The sequence below is a fragment of the Bos grunniens genome, chromosome 15 (genome assembly GCF_055505025.1).
Source record: "Bos grunniens cultivar Pamir isolate PY7600 chromosome 15, Bosgru_T2T1.0, whole genome shotgun sequence".
NCBI lineage: Eukaryota > Metazoa > Chordata > Mammalia > Artiodactyla > Bovidae > Bos > Bos grunniens.
Window position 1 is genome coordinate 82,096,295 of NC_141179.1, and position 23,920 is coordinate 82,120,214.

The 23,920-nt window shown below is 49.1% G+C and overlaps 1 protein-coding gene and 1 long non-coding RNA gene across 3 annotated transcripts in view; one reads left to right on the plus strand and one right to left on the minus strand.

The window, feature by feature from the left end:
* The window catches only part of LOC147358794 (uncharacterized), a 53,844-nt gene that overhangs the window by 15,036 nt on the left and 14,888 nt on the right, over positions 1–23,920 (plus strand). For both annotated transcript variants that reach the window (XR_015141711.1, XR_015141712.1), the window contains exon 2: positions 3,231–3,321. This is a non-coding gene — a long non-coding RNA (uncharacterized LOC147358794). The remainder of the gene's footprint in view (positions 1–3,230; positions 3,322–23,920) is intronic.
* On the minus strand, positions 11,357–12,781 carry LOC147358795 (olfactory receptor 5P55-like). Its single transcript, XM_086342144.1, has one exon. The coding sequence runs from the start codon at positions 12,779–12,781 to the stop codon at positions 11,834–11,836; it is 948 nt and encodes a 315-aa protein (XP_086198270.1). The 3' UTR covers positions 11,357–11,833.

A 23,920-nucleotide genomic window follows, 5' to 3' on the forward strand; every position in this document is an offset into this window, starting at 1 on the left:
GTATCTCTTCACGGCTGCTCCAGCAAAGCACAGCCACTGCTCGTTACCTTGGACGAGGGTTTAAAAAAAATTGTTTACTTAAAAAATTTAGTTTTTTTAATTGAAGGATAATTGATTCACAATATTGTGTTGGTCTCTGCCAGACATCAACATGAATCAGCCATAGGTATACACATGTGCCCTCCCTCTTGAACCTCCCCCCACCTCCCATCCCACGTCTCTACGTCGTCACAGAGCGCTGGGTTTGAACTCCCTGCGTCGCACAGCACATTCCCACTGGTAGCTGTTATGCATTTTTTGATGTGTGTGCTTCCATGCTCCTGTCTCCATGCACCCCACCATCTCCTCCCCACCTGCGTCCACAAGCCTGCTCTCCATGTCTGCATGCACATAGTTTCATCAGTACCGTCTTTCCAGATTCCATATATGTGTGTGAATGCGCAGTATTTGTTTTTCTCTTTCTGACTGACTTCACTCTGTGTAGTCGGCTCTAGGTTCATCCACCTCTTTAGAACTGGCTCAAATGCACCCATTTTTATGGCTGAGTATTATTCCTTTGTATATATGTACCTCAACTTCTTTATCCATTCATCTGTTGATGGACATCTAGGTTGCGTCCGTGTCCTAGTTACTGTAAGTAGCGCTATAATGAATGCTGGGGTACATGTGTCTTTTTCAACTATAGTTTTCTTAGGGTATATGCCAGCAGTGGGATGGTTGGATCGTACGGTAGTTCTTTCCCAGCTTTTTAAGGAGTCTTCGCACTGCCTCCCTTGGTGGTGTGTCAGTTTACATTCCCACCCACAATGCCAGAGGACTCCCTTTCCTCCACACCCTCTCCAGCATTTACTGTTTGTAGACTTTTTGAAAATGGCCATGCTGATTGGTGGGCTTCCCTGATAGTTCAATTGGTAAAGAATCCGCCTGCAATGCAGGAGACCCCAGTTCAATTACTGGGCTGGGAAGATCTCCTGGAGAAGGGATAGGCTACCCACTCCAGTATTCTTGGGTTTCTCTTGTGGCTCAGATGGTAAAGAATCCACCTGCAATGTGGGAGACCTGGATTTGATCCCTGAGTTGGGAAGATCCCCTGGAGAAGGGAAAGGCTTTCCACTCCAGTATTCTGGCCTGCATAGCCCATGGGGTCACAAAGAGTCAGACATGACTGAGTGACTTTCACTTTCACTTTCATTCTGACCAGTGTGAGGTGATAACTCATTGTGGTTTCGATTTGCATTTCTCTAATAATTAGTAATATCGAGCATCTTTTCATGTGTTTATTAGCCAACTGTATGTCTTCTTTGGAGAAATGTCTGCTTAGGTCTCCTGCCCACGTTTTGATTGGGTTGTTTGTTTTTCGGGTATTGAGTTGTATGAGCTTCCAAGCCCCTGGTTTTGATCCTATCAATGAATCACTACTTGTCCACTCTTGAAACCAGCCTGGACTTGCCTTGGAAGAAAAAGATTGTTTGCTATGACTCACAAAGAAACTCTATGCTGACATTAAGATGAAACACAGAAAGGGGATGATGGAGCAGTAAATGACTTAGGAGACGAGCTTTTTTTCATGGCAAAGGAATGGGGTCAAAGCAGGGGCACCAAGGGCCTTCCTTGCCTCATTCTTCCTGCCTCTTCTTTCTCATTTTTTTTTCCTCTTCCAAGCGGCTCTTCAGGTGGGCTGTAGGAACTGAAAGCTCCTGGTAGGAGTCAAGACTGTACGGGATGATTAGAAAAGCTGGGTCCTCGGGGAAATATGTGAGAAGCTCTTTGGATATATTTTCGGAAGCAGTGGAAATGTAAATTTGTATAATTTTCTGCAAAAACCCAAGGAGTTTTAGGCCTAACAGTAGAGCATAGACTTTGGAATCAGCTGAACTTGGGTCTGCCTTTATGAACAATATTTGACCTTAGATTTCTTGGACTCTCAGTTTTCTCATATATTAATAGGTCTAGCCTACTCATGGAATTATTTTGAGGCTTAAATGAAATAATGTGTTCCAGGTGCCTCCCAGAATGCTTGGCACCATAATATACGTTCAATAAATATTAGCTATTAATTTCATTATTGGGCAAATGGCTTCTTCAGGCAGCAGGAGTGTTTCATGAAAGTCCTGAGCCTTACAGAGTAGTGACAACTGGTCTTTTTATCTTCTGCTGTCTACAAGTTGCAGATCCAAAGAGGGAGAGGTGAAATATATATGAATCCATAAACCTTAATTAATATTCTCCCATTAAGTACCTTGCACTGTGTTAGGTTCAGTGGTGCATGAGATGAAATATGAGCATTGCTTCCTGCTTCAGAGAGCCTGTGGTTTATTTGAGAAAGCCAGAGACACAGCCAGATAACGACGGTGAGCGGAGTGTGTAGGAATGTAACTCCATGGGAATCATTCAGCTCTGTCCCGGGGACAAATATGCTCACATCTGTCTGCTGTCCTGGGAGTGGAGAGCTCGTGAACAAACAGGGGCTGGGGAGGAAACGGGTGTTGAATCAGAGTACACATCACCGCAGCCTCTGAAGTGTTGTCTTTGGCCACTGCCTTTAATTGGGGGCAGGAGAGATGTGGAGGACAGGCAAAGTCAGGTGCCAGAACACGACAGGCCAGGTCTTTCAGAGAAGCTTGCACGTGTGCGAGCTAAGTTCTTCAGTCGTGTCGGGCTCTTTGTGACCCCACGGACTGTCACCCACCAGGCTGTTCTGTCCATGGGGTTCTCCAGGCAAGAATACTGGACGGGGTTGCCATGCCCTCCCCCAGGGGATCTTCCTCACCCAGGGGTCAGACATGCATCTCTTGTGTCTCCTGAATTGGCAAGTGAGTTCTTTATCATTTGGGAATCCCTCAAAGAAGCTTAACTCCAAACACGTTTTGTACATAAGCAGGAGTCTGGAGGGATCTAAAATACCCCTTTACTCTGAGTCTGGCTCCTCACAAGCTAGCTTTGACTTCCAGTGGCCTTAAGAACAAGAAATCTGACCTACGTCTTGACCCCAAGGGCAGTACCTATTGGTCTAAGTTCACGTCTGACTCTGATTTCACTCACGATGCTGCCTTTCTTCACTTGCCCTGGGTTTTGAAAAATCTTATCCTTCTTCTCCTGGTATTTGGCCCTTGGCTCATCCTTGGTTAGGGTTCCTCTGCTCTTCAGGGTCTGGTTACTTGTCCTGGCTCTGTCCTGCTAGAGGGTTTAACCTACTGTCTTGAGACTTGAGTTTTGTTTTGGACTTTCAGGGAATGCATCCTTCTGAACGTGACTAGGATGATGGTGATAATGAAGCAAGCAAACGAAGAGGACGGTCTCAGCCTGGCAATGTTGACACAGGTGAGCTGGGGGCTGGGCAGAGAGCCAGAGGCCACAGACGTGCTGGTTAACGACTCTGGGCCCACAGAAGGGTGAAAGGAAGAGGTCATCTTGCATGACCGCATCTTGCTGCCAGCAGCCCATGCCCTTTTAATGCCCAGAGTGCATAATCCTAGAAGAAGTGGGGACACTGGTCTCCAGGCATCATCTACTACAAACCACGCTATCTGCAAAGCTTTCTGCCATGTATTTAATCTTTACACAACTGTCTTGTTTACAGATTACGCTAGATTGTATGTGGCAAAACCAGACTTGGACGCTGGTCCTGTGTTGATTCCATAACCCCTGTATCTACTGTGCCATCGTATGCTCTCCCAGATCTACAGTCTTCTGTCTCAGCATGTCTGGTTCAGGGGGAAAGAGAAAGACAGAAATTTGGGAGAGTAACTAGGTCACTCTAGTGACCTGGTCTAGGTAGGTCTAGGTTGCCTGTGATTTCTCAGGGACAGCTGGGCCTGGGAAACAGGCTGGCGTGGTAGAGTGAGGGGCTTGGACAGGCTGGACCCCTCAGTGTTTCCCAGGCCGGGAGTCTCTTCTCGTGGAGAGCTGTGGTTCTGTGGTGGTGCTCCCTGCCACCCTTGTTATAATGTGTTTTGTGACTTCATTAAACTTTCTTCCCTGGATAGAAATAATAAGGAAGGTAAAATTATAGAATAACACAGAGAAATTATTCAGTGTGAGGATGGCTAATAACAGCTAACATGTGCTGAATGCTAATTAAGGGCCTGGCGCTGTTCTGAGCACTTTATAGATGTTAAATCTCCTTTCATCCTCACAGGCCACCTCCCGAGATAGTTAATATTGACAGACTCATTTTTCAGGCCAAGAGACCAAGGTCATAGAGCTTTGTGTGACAGAGCTGGGATCCAGTCCTGGGTCTGGCTGTCTTCAAAGTCCGTCCTCTGAACCTCAAGAAGACACTGCCTCGCTAAGGAACAGTCAGAGTGAGACTGCATCAGACGGCACAGGCTCGTAGGGACCAAGCCCGATGGAGCCTCTGCCGGGGACCGCAGTGTCTGGGGACTCAAGGCAGAATAATTCAAGGATGATCCCTTAAGGGTTATTTTGGTTATCTCTTGCTATATAAGAAAGCTCCCTGGCATGTAGTGTCTTACAAATATGATGATCTGCTCTTTCTCACAGTTCTGGGGGTTAGGGGCTTGGGGCACATTGCTCTTCCCCTTCTCCTGGTACAGACGGAGGTCACTGCCTCAGCCCCACGAAGCTGGCAGCTGGGCTGTCCTGCCAGGCCGCGGCCTGACCCAGTGTCGGGGGCTCAGAGCTTCCCATGGGGCGCTTCCCTGCCGCTGGCTGGGCTGGCCCACAGCACGGTGGCGGCAGGGCGGGCTTCTGAGACGAGGAGCTGGAGACCAGCCGCCCTCTTGGGGCTTGGGACTGGCCCACGGTCACCCCTGCGGTTTGTTATTGGTCAAACAAGGCACGCGAGGAGCCGTCAGTAAAACGTATGCTGCTGGGACGTCCCTGGAGGACTCTGCGCTTCCAAGGCAGGCGGCACGGTTTTGATCCTCGGTCAGGGAACTAAGATCCTGCCTGCCTCACGGTGTCGCCAAAAAATACTACATTCCACACCTGGTGCCCAGCTAAACTTTAATTTCAGACAAGCAATCAATTTTGGCTTGTGTCCCATGCAATACTGAGGTACACTTAATCTGAAAAACTTTTCATTGTTTATCCGAAATTCAATTTTAAGTGGGCATCTGTATTTTTATCTGCTAAATCTGGCAATCCTAGTCTCGAGACTAGAGCAGATTCCATGGGACGCAGACCTCCCCTGACCCCAGGCTTGATGGGAGGAGGGCCCGGACTTTCAGAGAAGGAGGGAGCTAACAGTCTCCATCCTACGCAGGCCTCCCCTGACCCCAGGCTTGATAGGAGGAGGGCCCGGACTTTCAGAGAAGGAGGGAGCTAACAGTCTCCATCCTTGGAGACTCTTAGCTTATGTGTCCACAAAATACTTCCTAAGTAGTGCAGACAATGTAGCGGTTGGACATTCCCGGGTCTGTTTCAATCTTGATTCTGCAGCTTTTCAATGTGTGACCCCAGGCAAGTTATTTTACCCTTCTGTGACTCAGTTTTCTTATCCTAAGAATGGGGCTATCTGGAGTTTGTGCCTCGTGAGGGCTGTTGGTAGAATTTTGTGAGGAAATGGAGACACAGTGCCTCGTAGACAGAAGGTGTTTGATAAACATTGGCTGTAATTAAGGCAGGATTTTAAGTGAAGCTCTGGGTAACGTTTCAGTCCTACGGGGTCAGAGATGAGGGGGCAAAGGGGCCCCTGCTCCCACCCTTCACTGTCTCTTGGAGGATCACACCCAAGTTAAGCACAGTTTTTTCATTTAGTTTTTCTCTTTGGCTGCGCTGGGTGAGCACGGCAGCAGGTGGATGGTGCTGGCTCAGTTGCCTGTGGTGTGTGGGATCTTAGTGCCCCTAGCGGGGATTGAACCTGTGTCCGCTGGATGGGAAGGCGGATTTTTCACCCCTGGACCTTCAGGGAAGTCCCTCCAGCGCTGTCTCTAATACTGTCCTTGTGCTGGTGGAGTGGCCAGTGAGCCTGTTTCTTTCCTCAGGTTTGCCCCAGACACAACACACATGTGATGCAAGTACGTTAGAAAATCCCCCCACGTCAGGGAATATTTGCACGGCTTTGTTACTTTCCCAGCCTTGTTTCTGAGCTTCGTGTTGCGCAGAGGATGCGTCCCCAGGAGAAACGTAAAGGGAAATAGCAGAGTTTACCGTGAAGCAAATATTGGGTTGCAGGAGCGAAGGCTGAGAAATTGGGCCTTTGAAGAAAAGCACTAGCAGGGTCCCTCCCACCTGAGCTTCAGATAAGAGGGAGGAACCTCCAGGCTCCTTGAAATGCAGGCGCCTCTGGAGCCTGCGAAAGAGTGCGGACCAGCTCGACTGCGTTCTGGAGGGATGCTCTGGCCCTCGTCACATCTGTGAGCGGCTGTCAGCCCCAGAGCAGATGGGCGATCAATGAGCCGGAGCCACTGATCTTGGGCAGATGCAGAACCGTGAGCTCATGTTGAGTTGGATTTAGCCATGGATTGCGCTGGTCACACTGAGTGACCGCTCTGGCTTCCCAAGGAGTCCCCCCATGGGCACCCGGGGACGGAGCTGCCAGGGCGGCCTCCCACCCTGGGGTGAATGTCTGAGCCCAGCTCCTGTGCTGGGAGTCAGAAGGTGGAGAGAGGCATGAAGACAGAGGTGTCAGAGGGGACTGATGAGAAATCTGAAGGATCCTATCCCACCTGCTGGCCCTCAAGTCTGTCTCTGGCCTTCCTTGAGCACGACTTAAGAGCCTGCGGGTCTTGCTCACATCTTTTGTTTTACCGACGGCTTTGTAAATTCCGTGATTGGGTCATTTTTACAAAGAGTGGCAGTTTTGAGCTCTGAAGCGCTGCGAGTAGAACAGCACACTCTGCTGCATTCGATAGCAACCCCCAAGGAGAGCCACACTGTTCAAGCTCTGAGGTCCTGCTTCGAACGCAGCGTTTATGGGGCATAGGGCTTTCTGGGTGATACTGATTCTGGAGGGCTGGCCTTGAAACCTGTCTCTCAAATTATCAAACATCATATTTAACATGCATCTCAGAGTAGAAGAACGGGGTCTGAGGTTGACTGGTCCCCCTCCATGGAGCAAATTCAGCTTTCTAGGGCTTATCCATACCCTGGCTGTGAGTCAGGCTTTTGGTGTTGCTGTTTGGTTGCTAAGTCATGTCTGACTCTTCGGGACCTCACGGGCTGTAGCCTGCTAGGCTCCTCTGTCCTGGAGTTTGCTCAGATTCGGGTCCACTGAGTCAGTGATGCTGTCCAAGCATCTCATCCTTTGCCACTCCCTTCTCCTTTGCCTTCGGTATTTCCCATCATTGGGCTCTTTTCCAATGAGTTGGCTCCAATGAGTCAGGCTTGCTTCCCATCTAACTCAGCTCCTTGGGACTGACCAGTTTCTCTGAGGTTCCAGAGAGGGGAGGGATGAAACAGGGTGTGGGTGTGGCCACCGTTCAGTATCCTGTGGAGAAGGCAGGATGGCCACGCCCTAGTGGGATCCTTGAATCTTCTGGAGGGGATCTAACAGTCTGCTCTCCTTGTGCTGCTGGCTGTCTCTGAGCAGCTCCAGCTGGAAACGCCCTCAGCCTGTCCTGAATTCTTTCTGCAAGGGAAGGCCCCTCATTTACCTCATTTTGGTTCCTTCCATCTTGCCCCAGGTTGTCCCTTGGGGTGGTGTCTTGAGAGCATCACACCCGGTGAGTGAAGCTGTCAGCCACTGGAGAGGTTGGGTTTCCCACTGAAGGCCCCGGTGCCAGGCTGACGCCCCACCTCACGCAGTGTTCCTCCCGCGAAGACCGTTGCTGCTGCTGTTTAGTCTGAGTCATGTCCGACTCTTTGCGACCCCATGAACTGTAGCCCTCCAGGCTCCTCTGTCCTTGGGATTTCCCAGAAAAGAATGCTGGGGTGAGTTGCCATTTCCTTCTTCAGGAGATCTTCCTGATCCAGGGACCGAACCCATATCTCCTGTGTTGGCAGTCGGATTCTTTGTCCCGAGTCACCTAGAAGCCCAGGAAGTCCTTCAGGGTTCAGTCAGTCAGTTCAGTTCAGTTCAGTCACTCAGTCGTGTCTGACTCTTTGCAACCCCATGAATCGCAGCACACCAGGCCTCCCTGTCCATCACCAACTCCCAGAGTTCACTCAGACTCACATCCATTGAGTCAGTGATACCATCCAGCCATCTCATCCTCTGTTGTCCCCTTCTCCTCCTTCCCTCAATCCCTCCTAGCATCAGAGTCTTTTCCAATGAGTCAACTCTTCGCATGAGGTGGCCAAAGTACTGGAGTTTCAGCTTCAGCATCAGTCCTTCCAATAAACACCCAGAACTGATCTTTAGGATGGACTGGTTGGATCTCCTTGCAGTCCAGGGGATTCTCAAGAGTCTTCTCCAACACCACAGTTCAAAAGCATCAATTCTTTGGCGCTCAGCTTTCTTCACAGTCCAACTCTCACATCCATACAAGACCACTGGAAAAACCATAGCCTTGACTAGACGGACCTTTGTTGGCAAAGTAATGTCTCTGCTTTTGAATATGCCATCTAGGTTGGTCATAACTTTCCTTCCAAGGAGTAAGCGTCTTTGAATTTCATGGCTGCAGTCACCATCTGCAGTGATTTTGGAGCCCAGAAAAATAAAGTCTGACACTGTTTCCACTGTTTCCCCATATATTTCCCATGAAGTTAGTTTAAATGAATTTGAGACGCTTGAGAACATGATGAATGTCTAGGAGATTCAAAGTGATTTATCCCCTTTCCATCTGTAAACAGGAGACTTTAGAGATCATCTTTGTTCCGCATAGACTAGACCTGAGGTCCTGCAAGGCCAACTTTTCTCAGGTGACAGAAGCGGTCATTGGTAACAGTAACCACTCATTCAACACTGGCTGTTGGCAGGGACCTTGATCCACTGTAGCCCAGCGCTTTGGCTGCCTGGTCGGGACCACAAACTGGTCTTCATTTCAGCATTTATGGCTTGATCGGCCCCTAACTTTAGCTTCACTTCCACCCAATGGAAAGTTCTAGAGCTTCAGGTACTCGGTGGGCTCTGGGTGCTCTGAAGATGTGTAAAGAAAAATTCAATTCAAATGCTCTTGAGAGAGGTAACACTTTGACTGAATTTCCAGTCTTCCAGCAGACTTACGTGAAGGCAGAGGAGAGAGCTGGGCTGCGTTTGCAGAGGGCAGGGAGTGTGGGGCTGTAGGAGCTGGATGCCTGTTCTCCCTGGCCGACATTGCTGTGCTGTCAGCTGCTCCTGCACTCAGCCCTCTGCCTGTCTTTCCCCCGTGCTTCTTCCGATTCTCACCAGTCAAATTTCTGGGGAACCTGTTTACTCCTTAGCCTGTGACCTGGTTGCCTAGGGCTTTGAGGCAACCTTCGTTCAGCAACTGGTGAAGTTAGGAGGCAGAGTCTGGGATTACAGGGCAGTGAGGAGGGGCTGGCACCCCTCTCTCGCTTCCCTGGTCTCCTGTGGGTCCTTGCTCAAAGGGAAATTATCATTCAAAGAAAACTTTCTCGTTAAGCGAATGGCTTATTTTCATGGAACGATTGCAGCCCCTAACCTCCTGAGTCTGAGAGGGTAGGAGACTGGCTGGAGCTTGCTCTCTTCTTAGTTTATGTGATGGTTAATTTTATGTGTCAATTTGGCCAAGCAAAAGAATGCTCGAGAGCTCATAAAATGTTTCTGGGCATCTGTGAAGGGTTTCTGGAAGAGATCAGCTTTATAATTGGGGACTGAGTAAAGAAGATGACCCTCACCAGCGTGGGTGGGCATCAGCCAGTCATTTGAGGGCCTGATTAGACCAAAAAGGCCAAGAAGGGGCGACTCGGCTGTTTTGGTTGGAGCTGGAAGTTCTGCTCTCAGACATTGATTTTCCTGGTTCCTGAGCCTTCAGATTCCCACCACGGCTTTCATCAGTGGGCCCTGGCTTTTAGGTTTTTGTATTCAGACTAAGTTACAGCACTGTCTTCTCCTACTTCTCCAGCTTGCAGATGGCAGATTGTGGATCTCAGCTTTCATAATTGCATGAGCCAACTCTTATAATAAATCTCCATTTTTATGTCTCTGTATATATCCAGTTGGTTCTGCTTCTCTGGAGAAGCCTATACAGTATGTTAAGAAAAATGATCTCAAGCTTGTACATAAAGCAGGGAGATGATTCCAACATGATTACTAGGCATTGATCAGTAGGTTCACCTGGGATTAACAAGTTTTTTAGGAAAACATTCCACTTTGGCATCTGTGAATTTACAGGTGAATGCTTTGTCTGGGAGAGGTGCAATCTCTTCGGCTTCTTCACAGGGCTGAAGCCTAGCGCTGTGGCCCGCAAAGCAACCTGCCTAAGTTTGCCCTTTTCCCCTCCCTATCAGAACCTAAAATGGTCAGAGTTTGTTTTCCCCCATTTCCTCATTTATATTATCCACATTCCTGATCCCAAGCTTTTCCCGCTGTCCCTGAATGAGTCATAAACTGAAGTCATTCAGTGGATTAAGGAACTCGGACTGAGGTGAGCCGGCAAAGCACAACACACACTCACAGCCCTTTCCTGCCGCTTCCAACACCCCAGAAATGTTCTCAGGAGTGTGGGGACACCCCCACGCTGGACTGGGGTTCACGCTAATTCCATTTGAATCCTCCAAAGATACGGAGCCTCAGCTGACATCTGGGTTTCACAGTAAATTGCACCTCTTATTCATTCTCTTAAATCAGTAAGACTGATGTCTGTTTCAATAAAATAAGGGTTTTATCTAAAAACATACAGATAGTTTCTAATTGAAAAAAGTTATATGGTCTTTCGGTCTGTAATATTGCTTCATTGGTCATTTACATAGAAACGATAGCTCACTACTGCTTTAGAGCAGGTTTTAGTCCAAGGCTAATTAGAGATTTCTGTACTGGGGCCTCCATTCTCTGCTGCATGTCGAGTGACTATTCTCCTCCTTCTGTAGTTGAACACCATGTGGATTATCACTTCAGTAGCGTTTATTCAGAAGGGCAACATACCTTGTAGAGCCTTACAGGGAAGGTCGCTTTGGTTGAAATATGCCGTTTTCACTGTTTGGCATTCAATGAACCTTTCTATATTTGAGAACTCTCAAAACAAGAAGCAGATAGAGTCTAGCTCCGCCTTCTACCTCCCGGGGGCCTGTACGATAGAAGTACGGATGGAGGAGATGAGCATCTGTGTGCTATCTATGCTGAATGTGGTTAATACATCAAGAGATATAGAATAGGCCAAGAAAGGCAGGATTGCATTTTTTTTTCCTTCCAGATTGAGTTGGTGTAGTGTATTCTTGGTTACCAGAATACTTAGAGCTTTGGGGCTTTGGGTTAATATTCATGGTGTGTATGACAGCACGATACGGGACTGCGTGATCTTAATAACGTGAATATGGTACTCAGTGGAGAAAATGCACAGATGACACCCAGCAGGGCGTGTCAGATGGTCAACTGCTTGTGATTATGAACGACTGCGTTTTGCTTCTGTGCTTTTTGCTTTCCTATTATGCACATATTAACTTTTAAGAAACAAATATTAAAACCCTTCAAAAAAGAGATATAGAATAGCTATGCTGCCAGACAGGTGAATGCTCCTGCTTAGGACCTGAGCCTCGAGGAAGTGATGAGAGGTCTAGGATCAGCAGGAGATGACATGCAGTTGGATGCTGTAGAGGGTGGTGTGGTGGCCAGAGCAGGTGGCTCTGTCCAGCGCTGAGTGGTGCTGAAAGCTCAGGGCAGTAATGCCAGCCGCAGCCCTGGAGAATGCACAGAGGTGAAGCTCCTTATGTGGCATCCTACACAGACCACCCTGTGGCAGGGGCTTAGCTGTGTCTTGCTGCTCTTGGTTCTTGTCCCGGCTGGGTTCTCTAGGCTTCTCTTCTATGCTATGGTCTTCTGGAGGCCTCTCTAACAAGTTTGCTTTCTGCTTAGGTTAAGGACCCTAAGTAGTACAGCAGCCTTGACATCTTTATTCCGTAGGCTGTAGACCGGCGGGTTCAGCATGGGGATCACGATGGTGTAGAACACAGAGAGGATCTTATTGTAGGCTGACACACTTCCCGGGTTGGGTTGCACATACACAAGGAACACAGACCCATAGAAAAGGCAGAGGGCAGTGAGGTGGGAGGCACAGGTGGAGAAGGCCTTGCGCTGGGCCTCCAGCGACCTCATCCCACAGATGGTGACCAGGATGTAGGCATAAGAGACCAAGATGACTGAGACTGTGGGGACGGTGGTCAAGGCGGAAAAGATGAGCAGGATGACATTGGCCACAGTGGTGTCTGAGCAGGCCAGTTGGAGCACAGGGGGGATGTCACAGAAGTAATGGTCAATGACGTTGGGACCACAGTAGGGCAAGCTGAAGACATTCCCTGTCTGCACTGCTGAAATGAATCCCCCCACAGCATAGGTGAGCCCCACCAGCTGGACACACAAACGCTTGGACATGATGCTGTGGTACAGGAGAGGGTGGCAGATGGCCACAAATCGGTCATAAGCCATGATGGACAAGAGCACACACTCCCCAGAGCCATGGAGTGTCATGAGGGCCATCTGGACCACACAGCCCTCGAAGGAGATGGACTGGTCAACAGTGAGGAAGCTGATCAGCAGCCTGGGGGTGAACAAGGAGGAATTGCAGACGTCAAGGAAGGAAAGCACACTCAGGAGGAAGTACATGGGGGTGTGGAGGGTGCTGCTGGCTCGGATGACGTCTATGAGGCCCAGGTTGCCCACCAGAGTCACCAGGTAGATCAGCAGGAAGGTGGCAAAGAGGAGCTGCTTTTGGTCTGCCCCGTCTGTGAGCCCCAGCAGGATGAATCTGGGCACTGTGCTGTGGTTCTGTCCCGAGGCCATTCCACTGGGGTGTTTCCTACATGACAAAGAAGAAGAGAAACAAGGACGCTAACTCTCTCATCCAAGGGGTATACTTCAATGTCTGTGTGCCTAGTTGCTCAGTGATGTCCATCTCTTTGCGATCCCATGGACTGTGGACCACCAGGCTCTTCTGTCCACAGGATTTCCCTGGCAAGAATACTGAAATAGCTTGCCATTACCAGCTCCATGGGCTCTTCCTGACCCAGGGATCAAACCCTTGTCTCTTGTACCTCCTCCATTGACAGGTGGGTTCTTTACCACTGCACCATCTGGGAAGCCAGTAGCCTTTAATATCTCCTACTAACCTCACCACAGAGCTGCCAGAACTTACACAGGACTGGGAAAGAGACTCTTGGAGGGCACAAATAGAACCTTGAGCAATAGGACCCAGGAGAAAGGAGCAGCGACCCCACAAGAGACTGACCCAGACTTGCCTGTGAGTGTCCAGGAATCTGCAGAGGAGGCGTGGGTTGACAGTGGCCTGCTGAGGGGTTGGGGGCACTGAGTGTAGCAGTGCATGCTTGGGATCTTTGGAAGGGGGTCACCTTTATCTTCATTACCTCCACCATAGTGTGGCCCCAGGTAAATAGCAGGGAGGGAACACAGCTCCACCCATCAACAGAAAGTGAAGTGAAGTTGAAAGTGAAGTTGCTCAGTTGTGTTGGAGAACTGTGGACTGTGACCCTATGGACTGTAGCCTACCAGGCTCCTCTGTCCATGGGATTTTCCAGGCAAGAATACTGGAGTGGGTTGCCATTGCCTTCTCCAGGGGATCTTCCCCACCCAGGGATCAAAGCCAGATCTCCCTATTTGCAGTCAGATATTTTACCATCTAAGCCACCAGGGAAAAACTGGATTAAAGATTTACTGAACATGCCCCCACCCATCAGAACAAGACCCAGTTTTCCCCTCAGTCAGTCTCTCCCATCAGGAAGCTTCCATAAGCCTCTTATCCTTCTCCATCAGAGGGCAGACAGAATGGATACCACAATCACAGAAAACTAGCCAATCTGATCACATGGACCACAGCCTTGTCTAACTCAATGAACCTATGAGCCATGCCATGTGGGGCCACCCAAAATGGACAGGTCATGGTGGAGAGTTCTGCCAAAGTGTGGTCCACTGGAGAAGGGAATGGCAAACCACTTCAGTATTCTTGCTTTGAGAACCCCATGAACAGTGTGAAAAGGCAAAAAGATAGGACACTGAAAGATGAACTCCCCAGGTTGGTAGGTGCCCAATATGCTACTGGAGATCGGTGGAGAAATAACTCCAGAAAGAATGAAGAGACAGAGCCAAAGCAAAAAGAACACCCAGTTGCAGATGTGACTGGTGATAGAAGCAAGGTCCGATGCTGTAAAGAGCAATATTGCATAGGAACCTGGAATGTTAGGTCCGTGAATCAAGGCAAATTGGAAGTGGTCAAACAGGAGATGGCAAGAGTGAACGTCGACATTCTAGGAATCAGTGAACCAAAATGGACTGGAATGGGTGAATTTAACTCAGATGACCATTATATCCAAATAGGAAAAGGAGTATGTCAAGGCTGTATATTGTCACCCTGCTTATTTAACTTATATGCAGAGTACATCATGAGAAACGCTGGGCTGGAAGAAACACAAGCTGGAATCAAGATTGCTGGGAGAAATATCAATAACCTCAGATATGCAGATGACACCACCCTTATGGCAGAAAGTGAAGAGGAACTAAAAAGCCTCTTGATGAAAAGTGAAAGTGGAGAGTGAAAAAGTTGGCTTAAAGCTCAACATTCAGAAAACGAAGATCATGGCATCCGGTCCCATCACTTCATGGCAAATAGATGGGGAAACAGTGGAAATGGTGTCAGACTTTATTTTTTTGGGCTCCAAAATCACTGCAGATGGTGACTGCAGCCATGAAATTAAAAGATGCTTACTCCTTTGAAGGAAAATTATGACCAACCTAGACAGTATATTAAAAAGCAGAGACATTACTTTGCCAACAAAGGTCTGTCTAGTCAAGACTGTGGTTTTTCCAGTGGTCATGTATGGATGTGAGAGTTGGACTATAGAGAAAGCTGAGAGCCAAAGAATGATGCTTTTGACTGTGGTGTTGGAGAGGACTCTTGAGAGTCCCTTGGACTGCAAGGAAATCCAACTAGTCCATACTAAAGGAAATCGGTCCTGAATATTCACTGGAAGGAGTGATGCTGAAGCTGAAACTCCCATACTTTGGCCACCTGATGTGAAGAGCTGACTCAATGGAAAACTGACTCTTTGGAGAAGACCCTGATGCTGGGAAAGATTGGGGGCAGGAGGAGAAGGGGACGACAGAGGATGAGATGGTTGATGGCATCACTGACTCAATGGCCGTGAGTTTGAGTAAACTCCGGGAGGTGGTGATGGACAGGGAGGCCTGGTGTGCTGCAGTCCATGGGGTCACAAAGATTTGGACACGACTAAGTGACTGAACTGGGAACTGAACATCTGAAAAGCCACTTCTCTTTCATAGTGGCAGACTGCTCTCCAAATCCCACACCATTCCCATGATGTGGCAATCCGGCTTTGTGTGATGTCATTGTGTGATGTCACACAATGTGTGCTAAGTGTTCCCTGTCCCTCTTAAGACAGTGTCTAAATTATTTATCTTTCAGATGTTCTCAGTGAAACACCCCTGTGCTACCCTGCTCTCCATTTACCCTTTAGCAAATCTGAACAGCTTACTTCTACAAGCATACCATGTTATTGCAAATGTCTAAGTTTTCAGAAATTCTATATTATCACCTTGGAATATCCTTGGGTCTCTCTGTATCCGGCTTGAGGTCTGTTCCTTTCCTCTCTCCCTGAATTTCACAGATACTCCTTTAGCTGAATTAATTGGACCATACTTTAACATAGAAAATGCCCATCCAATGTCACTCAGCCACAAAAAAGAAGGAAATAACTCCAGCAACAAGGATGGACCTGGAGATCCCCACACTCGTGACCTTGGACCTAGAGATCACCGCACTCGTGACCTTGGACCTAGAGATTCCCACACTCGTGACCTTGGACCTAGAGATTCCCGCACTCGTGACCTTGGACCTAGAGATCCCCGCACTCGTGACCTTGGACCCAGAGATCACCGCACTCGTGACCTTGGACCCAGAGATCACCGCACTCGTGACCTTGGACCTAGAGATCATCGCACTCGTGACCTTGGACCTAGAGATCCCCGCACTCGTGACCTTGGACCTAGAGATCCCCGCACTCGTGACCTTGGACCTAGAGATCATCGCACTCGTGACCTTGGACCTAGAGATCCCCGCACTCGTGACCTTGGACCTAGAGATCCCCGCACTCGTGACCTTGGACCTAGAGATCACCGCACTCGTGACCTTGGACCTAGAGATCACCGCACTCGTGACCTTGGACCTAGAGATTCCCGCACTCGTGACCTACCAGATGTGGGTCTGGTTCCCGTTCTTCCACACTTGGTGCCGTGATCCTGGCAGGTCACTTGGAGAAAGCTGGGTCCTATGGGCTCACCTGCAAAGTGCAAAGGACAGCTCTTGGCTGGGTTTAGAGAGTCACAGATGGTTAAGACAGAGGTACTTTGACAAGAACGAGGTGCTTATAATAATCCTGGCTGGTGGTGGAGGGAGGAGGAAATATGATGATGGAGGAGACAAATATTTGTTGAACGTCTGCTCTGGGCTGTTCTCCAGGCTGGGTGCCCCCCTCTACCCTGATCTCATCTGAGAGGAGAGTAACCTGCTTGAGGTCCCAAATGGATGACCTCATGTTTGAACCTGGATGACCATAGAGAGAGGCCCTGACATCATCCCCTCTTCACTGGGTAGAAATCACAGCCTCAGGAAAGAAAGCAAATAACAGCAGCTGGGAAATAACTTCCTGAGAATCGAGAGACGGTGTAGGGTGAGTAGAGAGCAGAGTGCCGTGCTGTGCTCAGTCGCTCGGCCGTGTCTGACTCTGTGACGCCATGGCCTGTAGCCAGCCAGGCTTCTCTGTCCATGGCGATTGTCCAGGCGAGAATACTGGAGTGGGTTGCCGTGCCATCCTCCAGGGGATCATCCCAATCCAGGGATCAAACCCAGGTCTCCCAGATTTCAGGCAGATTCTTTACTGACTGAGCCACCAGGGAAACCCAGAGAAGATCAGTAAAGCCTATTAATTCAGGCAGCCTAAGCCAGGTACCTAAACTACAAATAACTCAGGAGAACAGAACGCGTCCTAAGTATAGTGTGGGCTTCTTACAAGAAGACCTTTCACGGGAAGTCATTGTTCTCCCACCTTAGGTTTCAGGTGTACATTCCAGCTCAGCCATCGGTTACAGGAGGGTCCTGGTTCTCCCACCTTAGGTTTCAGGTGTACATTGCAGCTCAGCCGTCGGTTACAGGAGGGTCCTGGTTCTCCCACCTTAGGTTTCAGGTGTACATTGCAGCTCAGCCATCGGTTACAGGAGGGTCCTGGTTCTCCCACCTTAGGTTTCAGGTGTACATTGCAGCTCAGCCGTCGGTTACAGGAGGGTCCTGGTTCTCCCACCTTAGGTTTCAGGTGTACATTCCAGCTCAGCCATCCGGTTACAGGAGGGTCCTGGACTTTCACCCTTCACCCAGCTTCCAGCCTCCAAGGGTGACCCAGGTGTGCAGCGTTTCTTCCACTTCCAGGGGACTCGACTGGCAGTTCCTGCCCTCTGTGGACGATCTCTGGGCTCCCATAAGGGAAATCAGGGCCCCAAGAGCATCCAGCCTCTGAAGCCACACCTTTCGGGGTCTCCCCAGCAATGACACGAGGCAGAGCTACTCTGGTCCCTTTCCAAGAGCTGACTCAGCTGGGAACTCACCAAGAGGGTACATGAAAATGTTGAGTGAATCAATTTCATTGAATTTTGGGGGTGGATGGAGGTACAGTGAGAACAAGGGGATTACCTTTCAATTTTAATTTCTGTTTTCGTTTTGAATGGAAATAGGTTTCTATGGTACAAAATTCAGAAGGGACTACAGTGAAAATAAGCCCTCCCATCCTCTTGCTTATGGGTCTTCAGTCACTCACCCCTCTCCTAAAATCTACCGGTGCCTTGTGGATTTGCTCATGGCCAGTCATTGCTCAGATGAGCAGTAGGTGTGTATATATCCTCCTTTTCTTTTAAAATATGCAAATGGCAGCAAGCCATTCCATTGTTCTGGATCTTGTTTTTCTTTTTAAGCCATGTTATCTTGGAGATCTTTCCACGTTAGTAATTAAGTGTGGCCCACTTTTTCCCCAAAGATATATTATAAATGTTCCTTTTAAGAAGTCTCCTGCTGAGGGATATTTAGGTTGTTGTTTCTTTTTTACAGTTACCAATAGTACTTGTCTTAAAGTGCCTTTAGAGTAAAGCAATTTGGAAACTAAAGTCATGAAGTGAAGTCGCTCAGTCGTATCCGACTCTGCAACCCCACGAACTGTAGCCCACCAGGCTCCTCTGTCCATGGGATTTTCCAGGCAAGAATACTGGAGTGGGTTGCCATTTCCTTCTCCAGGGGATCTTCCTGACTCAGGGGTTGAACCTGTGTCTCCTGCATTGCAGGCAGACGCTTTACCATCTGAGCTACCAGGGAAGTCCTTGGTGAAGAGTCATGAAACTCACAATAAAAATATTAGTGTACAGCCTCTGATTTAGTTACCATTCAGAGAGCTTCCAGTCTTGCTGGACTTACCACCATTTCCTTTTTGGGGGGAAGAAGAAAATCGGTGGTTCTGGGAGGGGCCTTGCTTGCCTTCCTCTTGCTTCACTTTCTTTTCCCTCCTGGCCAGATGGAACCGATGTTCACGAAATGTGGGCGCTGACCTCCAGCGTCTGGTCACCAAGGAGAGACTGCACACCTGCGGCACCTCTGGGCGCTCCCGAGAAAGGCAGAGTGGTTCCTCCCAGCCCGCCAGCATTTCCACAGGATCCGCAGTTGATTCCTGTTTTGGTTAGAGTCTGAGACACTCTGACTAACAGCCTGAGTGGATTTGGTTTTTGTGCCAGTTGGCTGCTGGTGGGGAAGGACAGAGATGAGGAGGCTCCCGGTCCCCCATTTGTAAGACTCTGTGTTGAGGCTGATCCAGAAAGGGACCACACATTTGGCGGGAGCATCTGAAAGTGACTTGGGAGGCTGATGAGGGGAGTGTCATGATTTGCCGGAGGGGAAAGCCCCTGAGAACCAGACATTCTCCTTCTAGTCTGAGTGCGAGGGTGTCAGAGAGAAGCCTGCCCAGGGGCGGTCTCCAGCCTGGCACGGGAGCGAGCCTCAGTGTCCCCCTTACTGGACTTTCTGGTCCATATATATGTCCAGAGAGCAGAATCAGCACTTGTTCGAACCAGTTTTTTTTTTTAAATATATTTTTATGTGAGTAGAAGAGAAGTATGTAACTTAAGAACCACAGCTAAGGGCCACCTCACTGGTATGTCATTGGAACCACATATGCTTCTGAGACTTAGAACGCAGGAGAACATGCAGACTTTGAATGTATCACGTGGAGAACCCAGCTCTGCAGAGTCATGGCGGATATCTAAGTGGCCTAGAACAGCTGGGGGACAGAGAGACTCTACAGCACTCTTCCTGCAGCCAGCCCCATCTCCCAACTATTGGAAATGCATCGTCAAATAGATGAACGTTTTACTGCTTTTCAGAAGGGCTTCTCCAGTCCTTTCCTGGAGCCTGAGGCTGTTGGCTTGGTCCTGGAAAGCGCTATTGCCTAGAAGTTAAGAGCATGGACCTTGGGATTGGCCAGATCTGAATTTGAATCCCAGTGTCTGCCCTTAGACCTTTGGTGACCCAGGACAAGTGATTTAACCTCACTCAATTTTCCTTCTGCAAAGCGGTACCTATCATTACGGTTGCCATGGACTGAATAAGATGATGCATTTGAAGCCCTTGTCAGTGTGTTTGGCAGACGGTAAATACAGGCAGTCCCTGACTTACAGTGATTCAACTTAAGTCTCTTGAACTTTATGATGATACAAGAGCAACACACATTCAGTAGAAACCATACTGTTCGTTTTGACTTTTGATCTTTTCCAACCCTCTCAACATGCTGTAAGATACATTCTCGTGATTCTGAGTAGAGGCAGTGATTACAGAACGACTGATACACTTACAGCCATTCTGGGCCCAGACAGTCATTCTGGTTTTTACTTTCAGCACAATATTCAATAAACTACATGAGCTATTCAGCGCCCTATTAGAAAACAGATTCTGTGTTAGATGATTTTACTTAAATGTTGGCTAATGGAAGCCTTCTTAGCACCTCTGAGGTGCAGCGGCCTAAAGCTATGATGTTCAGTGTGACAAGTGTATTAAACGCATTTCAACTAATGGTATTTTCAACTTATGCTTGCTTCACTGGGACTAACCTTAATGGCAGTTAAAGAAGATCTAGATTCAAGGCTTGTTATTAATTCTAAGTGGGCGCTTGAGGGTAAGTGGGGACACGGGAAGCCCAGGAGGAGAGGTGGGGGTCACCTGTGGGGGTCACCTGTGAGCTCACTGACCTGCGGGGGAGCAGGGACCGTCTCCCTGGATCCAGTCTGGAGGCCCCGGGCTGTGACCTTCCCTTCCTGTGACATCGGTGTGTCCGAGCAGCTCCAGGGGCCGGTGGTCCTTCGGCTGTCTCCTCTTCTGAAGCCTTTGGATGAGCTCTTATCCAGCCTTCCCACCCGGGCCTGTGAGAATTGCCTCATTTTTGATTGTCCCAGGGGCTGAGCAGGAAGCCCGTGACTGGTGGTCCAGGACACCCAGACAGTGATGCCTGGAGACGCAGATGCTATTGGTGCTGAGGTCTGGGAACCTCAGGGGGCCCAGCCTGGGGCCTACCCTCTTCACTCACCGAGTCTCTCCCCTGAGGGCCTCCACCCGGAGCTTAATGAGCGTGAGCCTCCTGAGAGCGAGCTCTGCACAGAAAGCCATGCACAGTGCTCTGGGAGCACTCACAGCGCCGGCTTCCGGGGGGCCTGAGGCTATTATTTTTGTTTGTCTCCTGAACAGCGGAGAGTTGGTTAGTGCTCTCTCTCTCTCTCTCATAAGACAAGCCTGAGACCCCGTTGAGGCTCACTAACTTTTTTGTGATCTCACCGCAAATCACAGGTAATAACAAATAACTGGGAAAATTTTGCAATGGTTTTTTTCATCATTTTATGTTCATAAAATCCTCAGAGATCTGAGCAGTAAACATTGTTGTCTGCATATTATGGGAGGGGAAAACAGAGGCTCAGGGAAGTGACGTGACCAGTTCAAGGTCATAACTGATGGGTGGCACAGGCAGGACACAAAGCCAGGCTCTGTAAACTTTTGATCTTTGCTTCCTCCACAGCTCTCGGACTCTAGGAGTTCAGTCATCCTGGGATTACTCGATATTATGGGTCTGGCTTAGAGAAATAATGTTTTAAAGGAGAGGCATATGCAATTTCAGCATCCTATTCTTTGCCACAGCCCCACTGCCCTTGATAAGGTTCCTGTCCTGCTCATTGGCAGCAGATTCTGACGAGAGAATCCCTACTGTTTTCCCTGGAGAATTATGACCGCTGCAGGAACGGAATCCTGTTTTTTTTTTTTCAAGTTTAATATAATTTAAAAATATCATTTAAATATGCATACGATTGAAACTACATTTGTTTTTTTTCATGTTTTTGCTGCAGTGCACAGCATGTGGGATTTTAGTTCCCCCACAAGGGACTGAAGCCCTGCCCCCTGCATTGGAGGCAGGGAATCTTACCCCCTAGGCCCCCAGGGAAGTCCCTGGGGTGCTGTCTGTCGCTGGACTCCACATGGGCGTTGCAGTGTGCTGCCCACCCCGCCCATGCCACTTGTTGCCCTGGGGGCCCTCTGCCTGCCTCTCTCCCCTTTTTTAAACTAATTTTTGCAATTGGAGGATAGTTGCTTTATGATGTTGTGTTGGTTTCTGTTGCACAACAGTGGCATCAGCCATAATTTTACGTATGTTTATATTCATATCCCCTCCCTCCCGTGCCTCTGTCCCCCTCCCCTCCCACCCCTCCAGGCCATCGCTGAGCAGGCTGAGCCCCTGTGTCACACAGCAGCTCCCGCTAGCTGCCTATTCTACACACGGTCGTGCATGTACGTCAAGGCTCCCTTCTGAGTCTGTCCCACCTTCTCCCTCCCTCGCTGTGTCCACAAGTCCGTCTCTGCATCTGCGTCTCCATTCCTTCCCTGGAAACAGGTTCACCAGCACTGTTTTTCTAGATTCCACGTTTATGCATTAATATACCACATTTGTCTTTCTCTTTCTGAGTTACTTCACACTGTGTGGCCGGCTCTAGGTTCATCTCACGGCAACTGACGCACACCCCTTCTTTTTCATGGCTGAGTAATATTCCCTTGGGCATACATGCCACATCTTCTTTATCCGTTCCTCTGTTAATGGACAGCTAGGGGGCTTCTGGGTTCTGGCTACTGTAAATAGTGCTGTTATGAACATTGGCGTACATGTATCTCTTTGAATTGTGGTTTTCTATGGGTATATGCCCAGTGGTGGGATTGCTGGATCATATGGTAGTTTTACTCCTAGTTTTTTTTAGAGAATCTCCGTGCTGCTCTCCATAGTGGCTGCATCAGTTCACATCCCACCAACAGCGCAAGAGGGGTCCCGTCCCTCCCCTCATGTTCACCTGCTCTGGTTCAGTATCACACCCTGGGGACCCCTCGCCCACTCTTGCTTCTTGGTGACTGTCACCTCCTGGAGCTCCAGTGGGGCTGACGGCTCGCCCCAAATTAGCCCTGTCATTACCCCAGGCTTGGGGGTTTCCTGCGTGGCCGGCATTTCTTTCTCGCAGCTGCTGCTCCTGGATCTGTCTCCGGTCACCTGTTATATCCCACCTTTCTCCCTGTGGGTTTCCGTGACTTCATTTTCCGTTTCTTTCTATCTGGAGGCAGGGGCCTGAGTCGTGCCCGAGGGGCCCTGAGATGTGGCAGCCTTTGCTTTCTGTATCTCGAGGCTCAGGCTGAACATTCTTCCGTCCGAGGGACCTGCAGTGCGTGTTTGTATTATTTAAGAAAAATTCCACCACGGGATGTAAGAGAAAGCAAGGAGAGAGCCAAGGAGCCTGCAAGAAAGGAAGTAGAGAGTGTGTGTGATGAATATTTATAGGAAGGCATGAAAGGACTGTGAAACAGCACATATTTATGAAGCAATGAGGCAGTTTCACAAAGCATCAAAATGCATGAGCTTGTAAATTGGCACCACTGGGTGATGCCCATTTTTGGTCCCACTTGTCTTCTGCCCAAGACATGGAATTAAAAGGCACCGTTGCTTAGCAAGTCGCTGGTGAGCTAGAGCTCTGGGTGAAGCTTACTTTCTCCTGCCTTTTTCTGACGTGCGCCTGTTGGCTCCGGGCACCTTCTGTCCTCCAGCATCCTTGTCTGCCCTCGGCTCAGTGTTCTCGTGATCGTATGTCAGTGGGAATGCGGACGTGTCAGAGAAGGAGGAGGAGAGAGTGACAGGAGTGGAGTTGGAGGCACACGCACGCACACAGACACACACACAGACACACACACACACACACAAACAACACAGGGTTCAGGTACTGTGGTTCTTTCATCCTGCTTGAATGGTTCCCTAAATTTGTCCCTTTCCTCTTGATTCTCCATGCATTTCTATCATTAATTGAATACATCATTCGATTTGAGCATCTTAATTTGGCTCAGGAGCCTGTCTGCTCTGTAAGCTCTCTGGTGCTGAGGCTGCGGTTGCATTAAGGACATTTCCCACACAGCAAGTCCACCTTAATCCCGTCCTATAAGCCATAGTAGGTTCTGTCTCATCAGGGATTTTATGTGAGTGTGGGGATGAGGCAGGCTTGCACGAAGCACATGAAAAAATTACAAGGAGGTGAGACAGAGATTAGAAGTGAATTCTAGGTCCTGTGCCCTGAGTTTGTTTAGGGGACAGTTTTGCCATGGCTGGCAGCTGGCTCTCTGTGGCACTCTGCCTGGGTTCCTCTTCAATTTCTCCATCCATCCCCAGCCTGGTACTCAGAATCTCAGTTTCTTCTCATTCTACTGAGTTTCCTGTTCTGAATCTGAGAACCCGGCTTCTTTCTCTGTCCTGGGGTTTCCTGAGGCGGAGTCTGAGGCTCCGGAAGAGCCAATGAGAG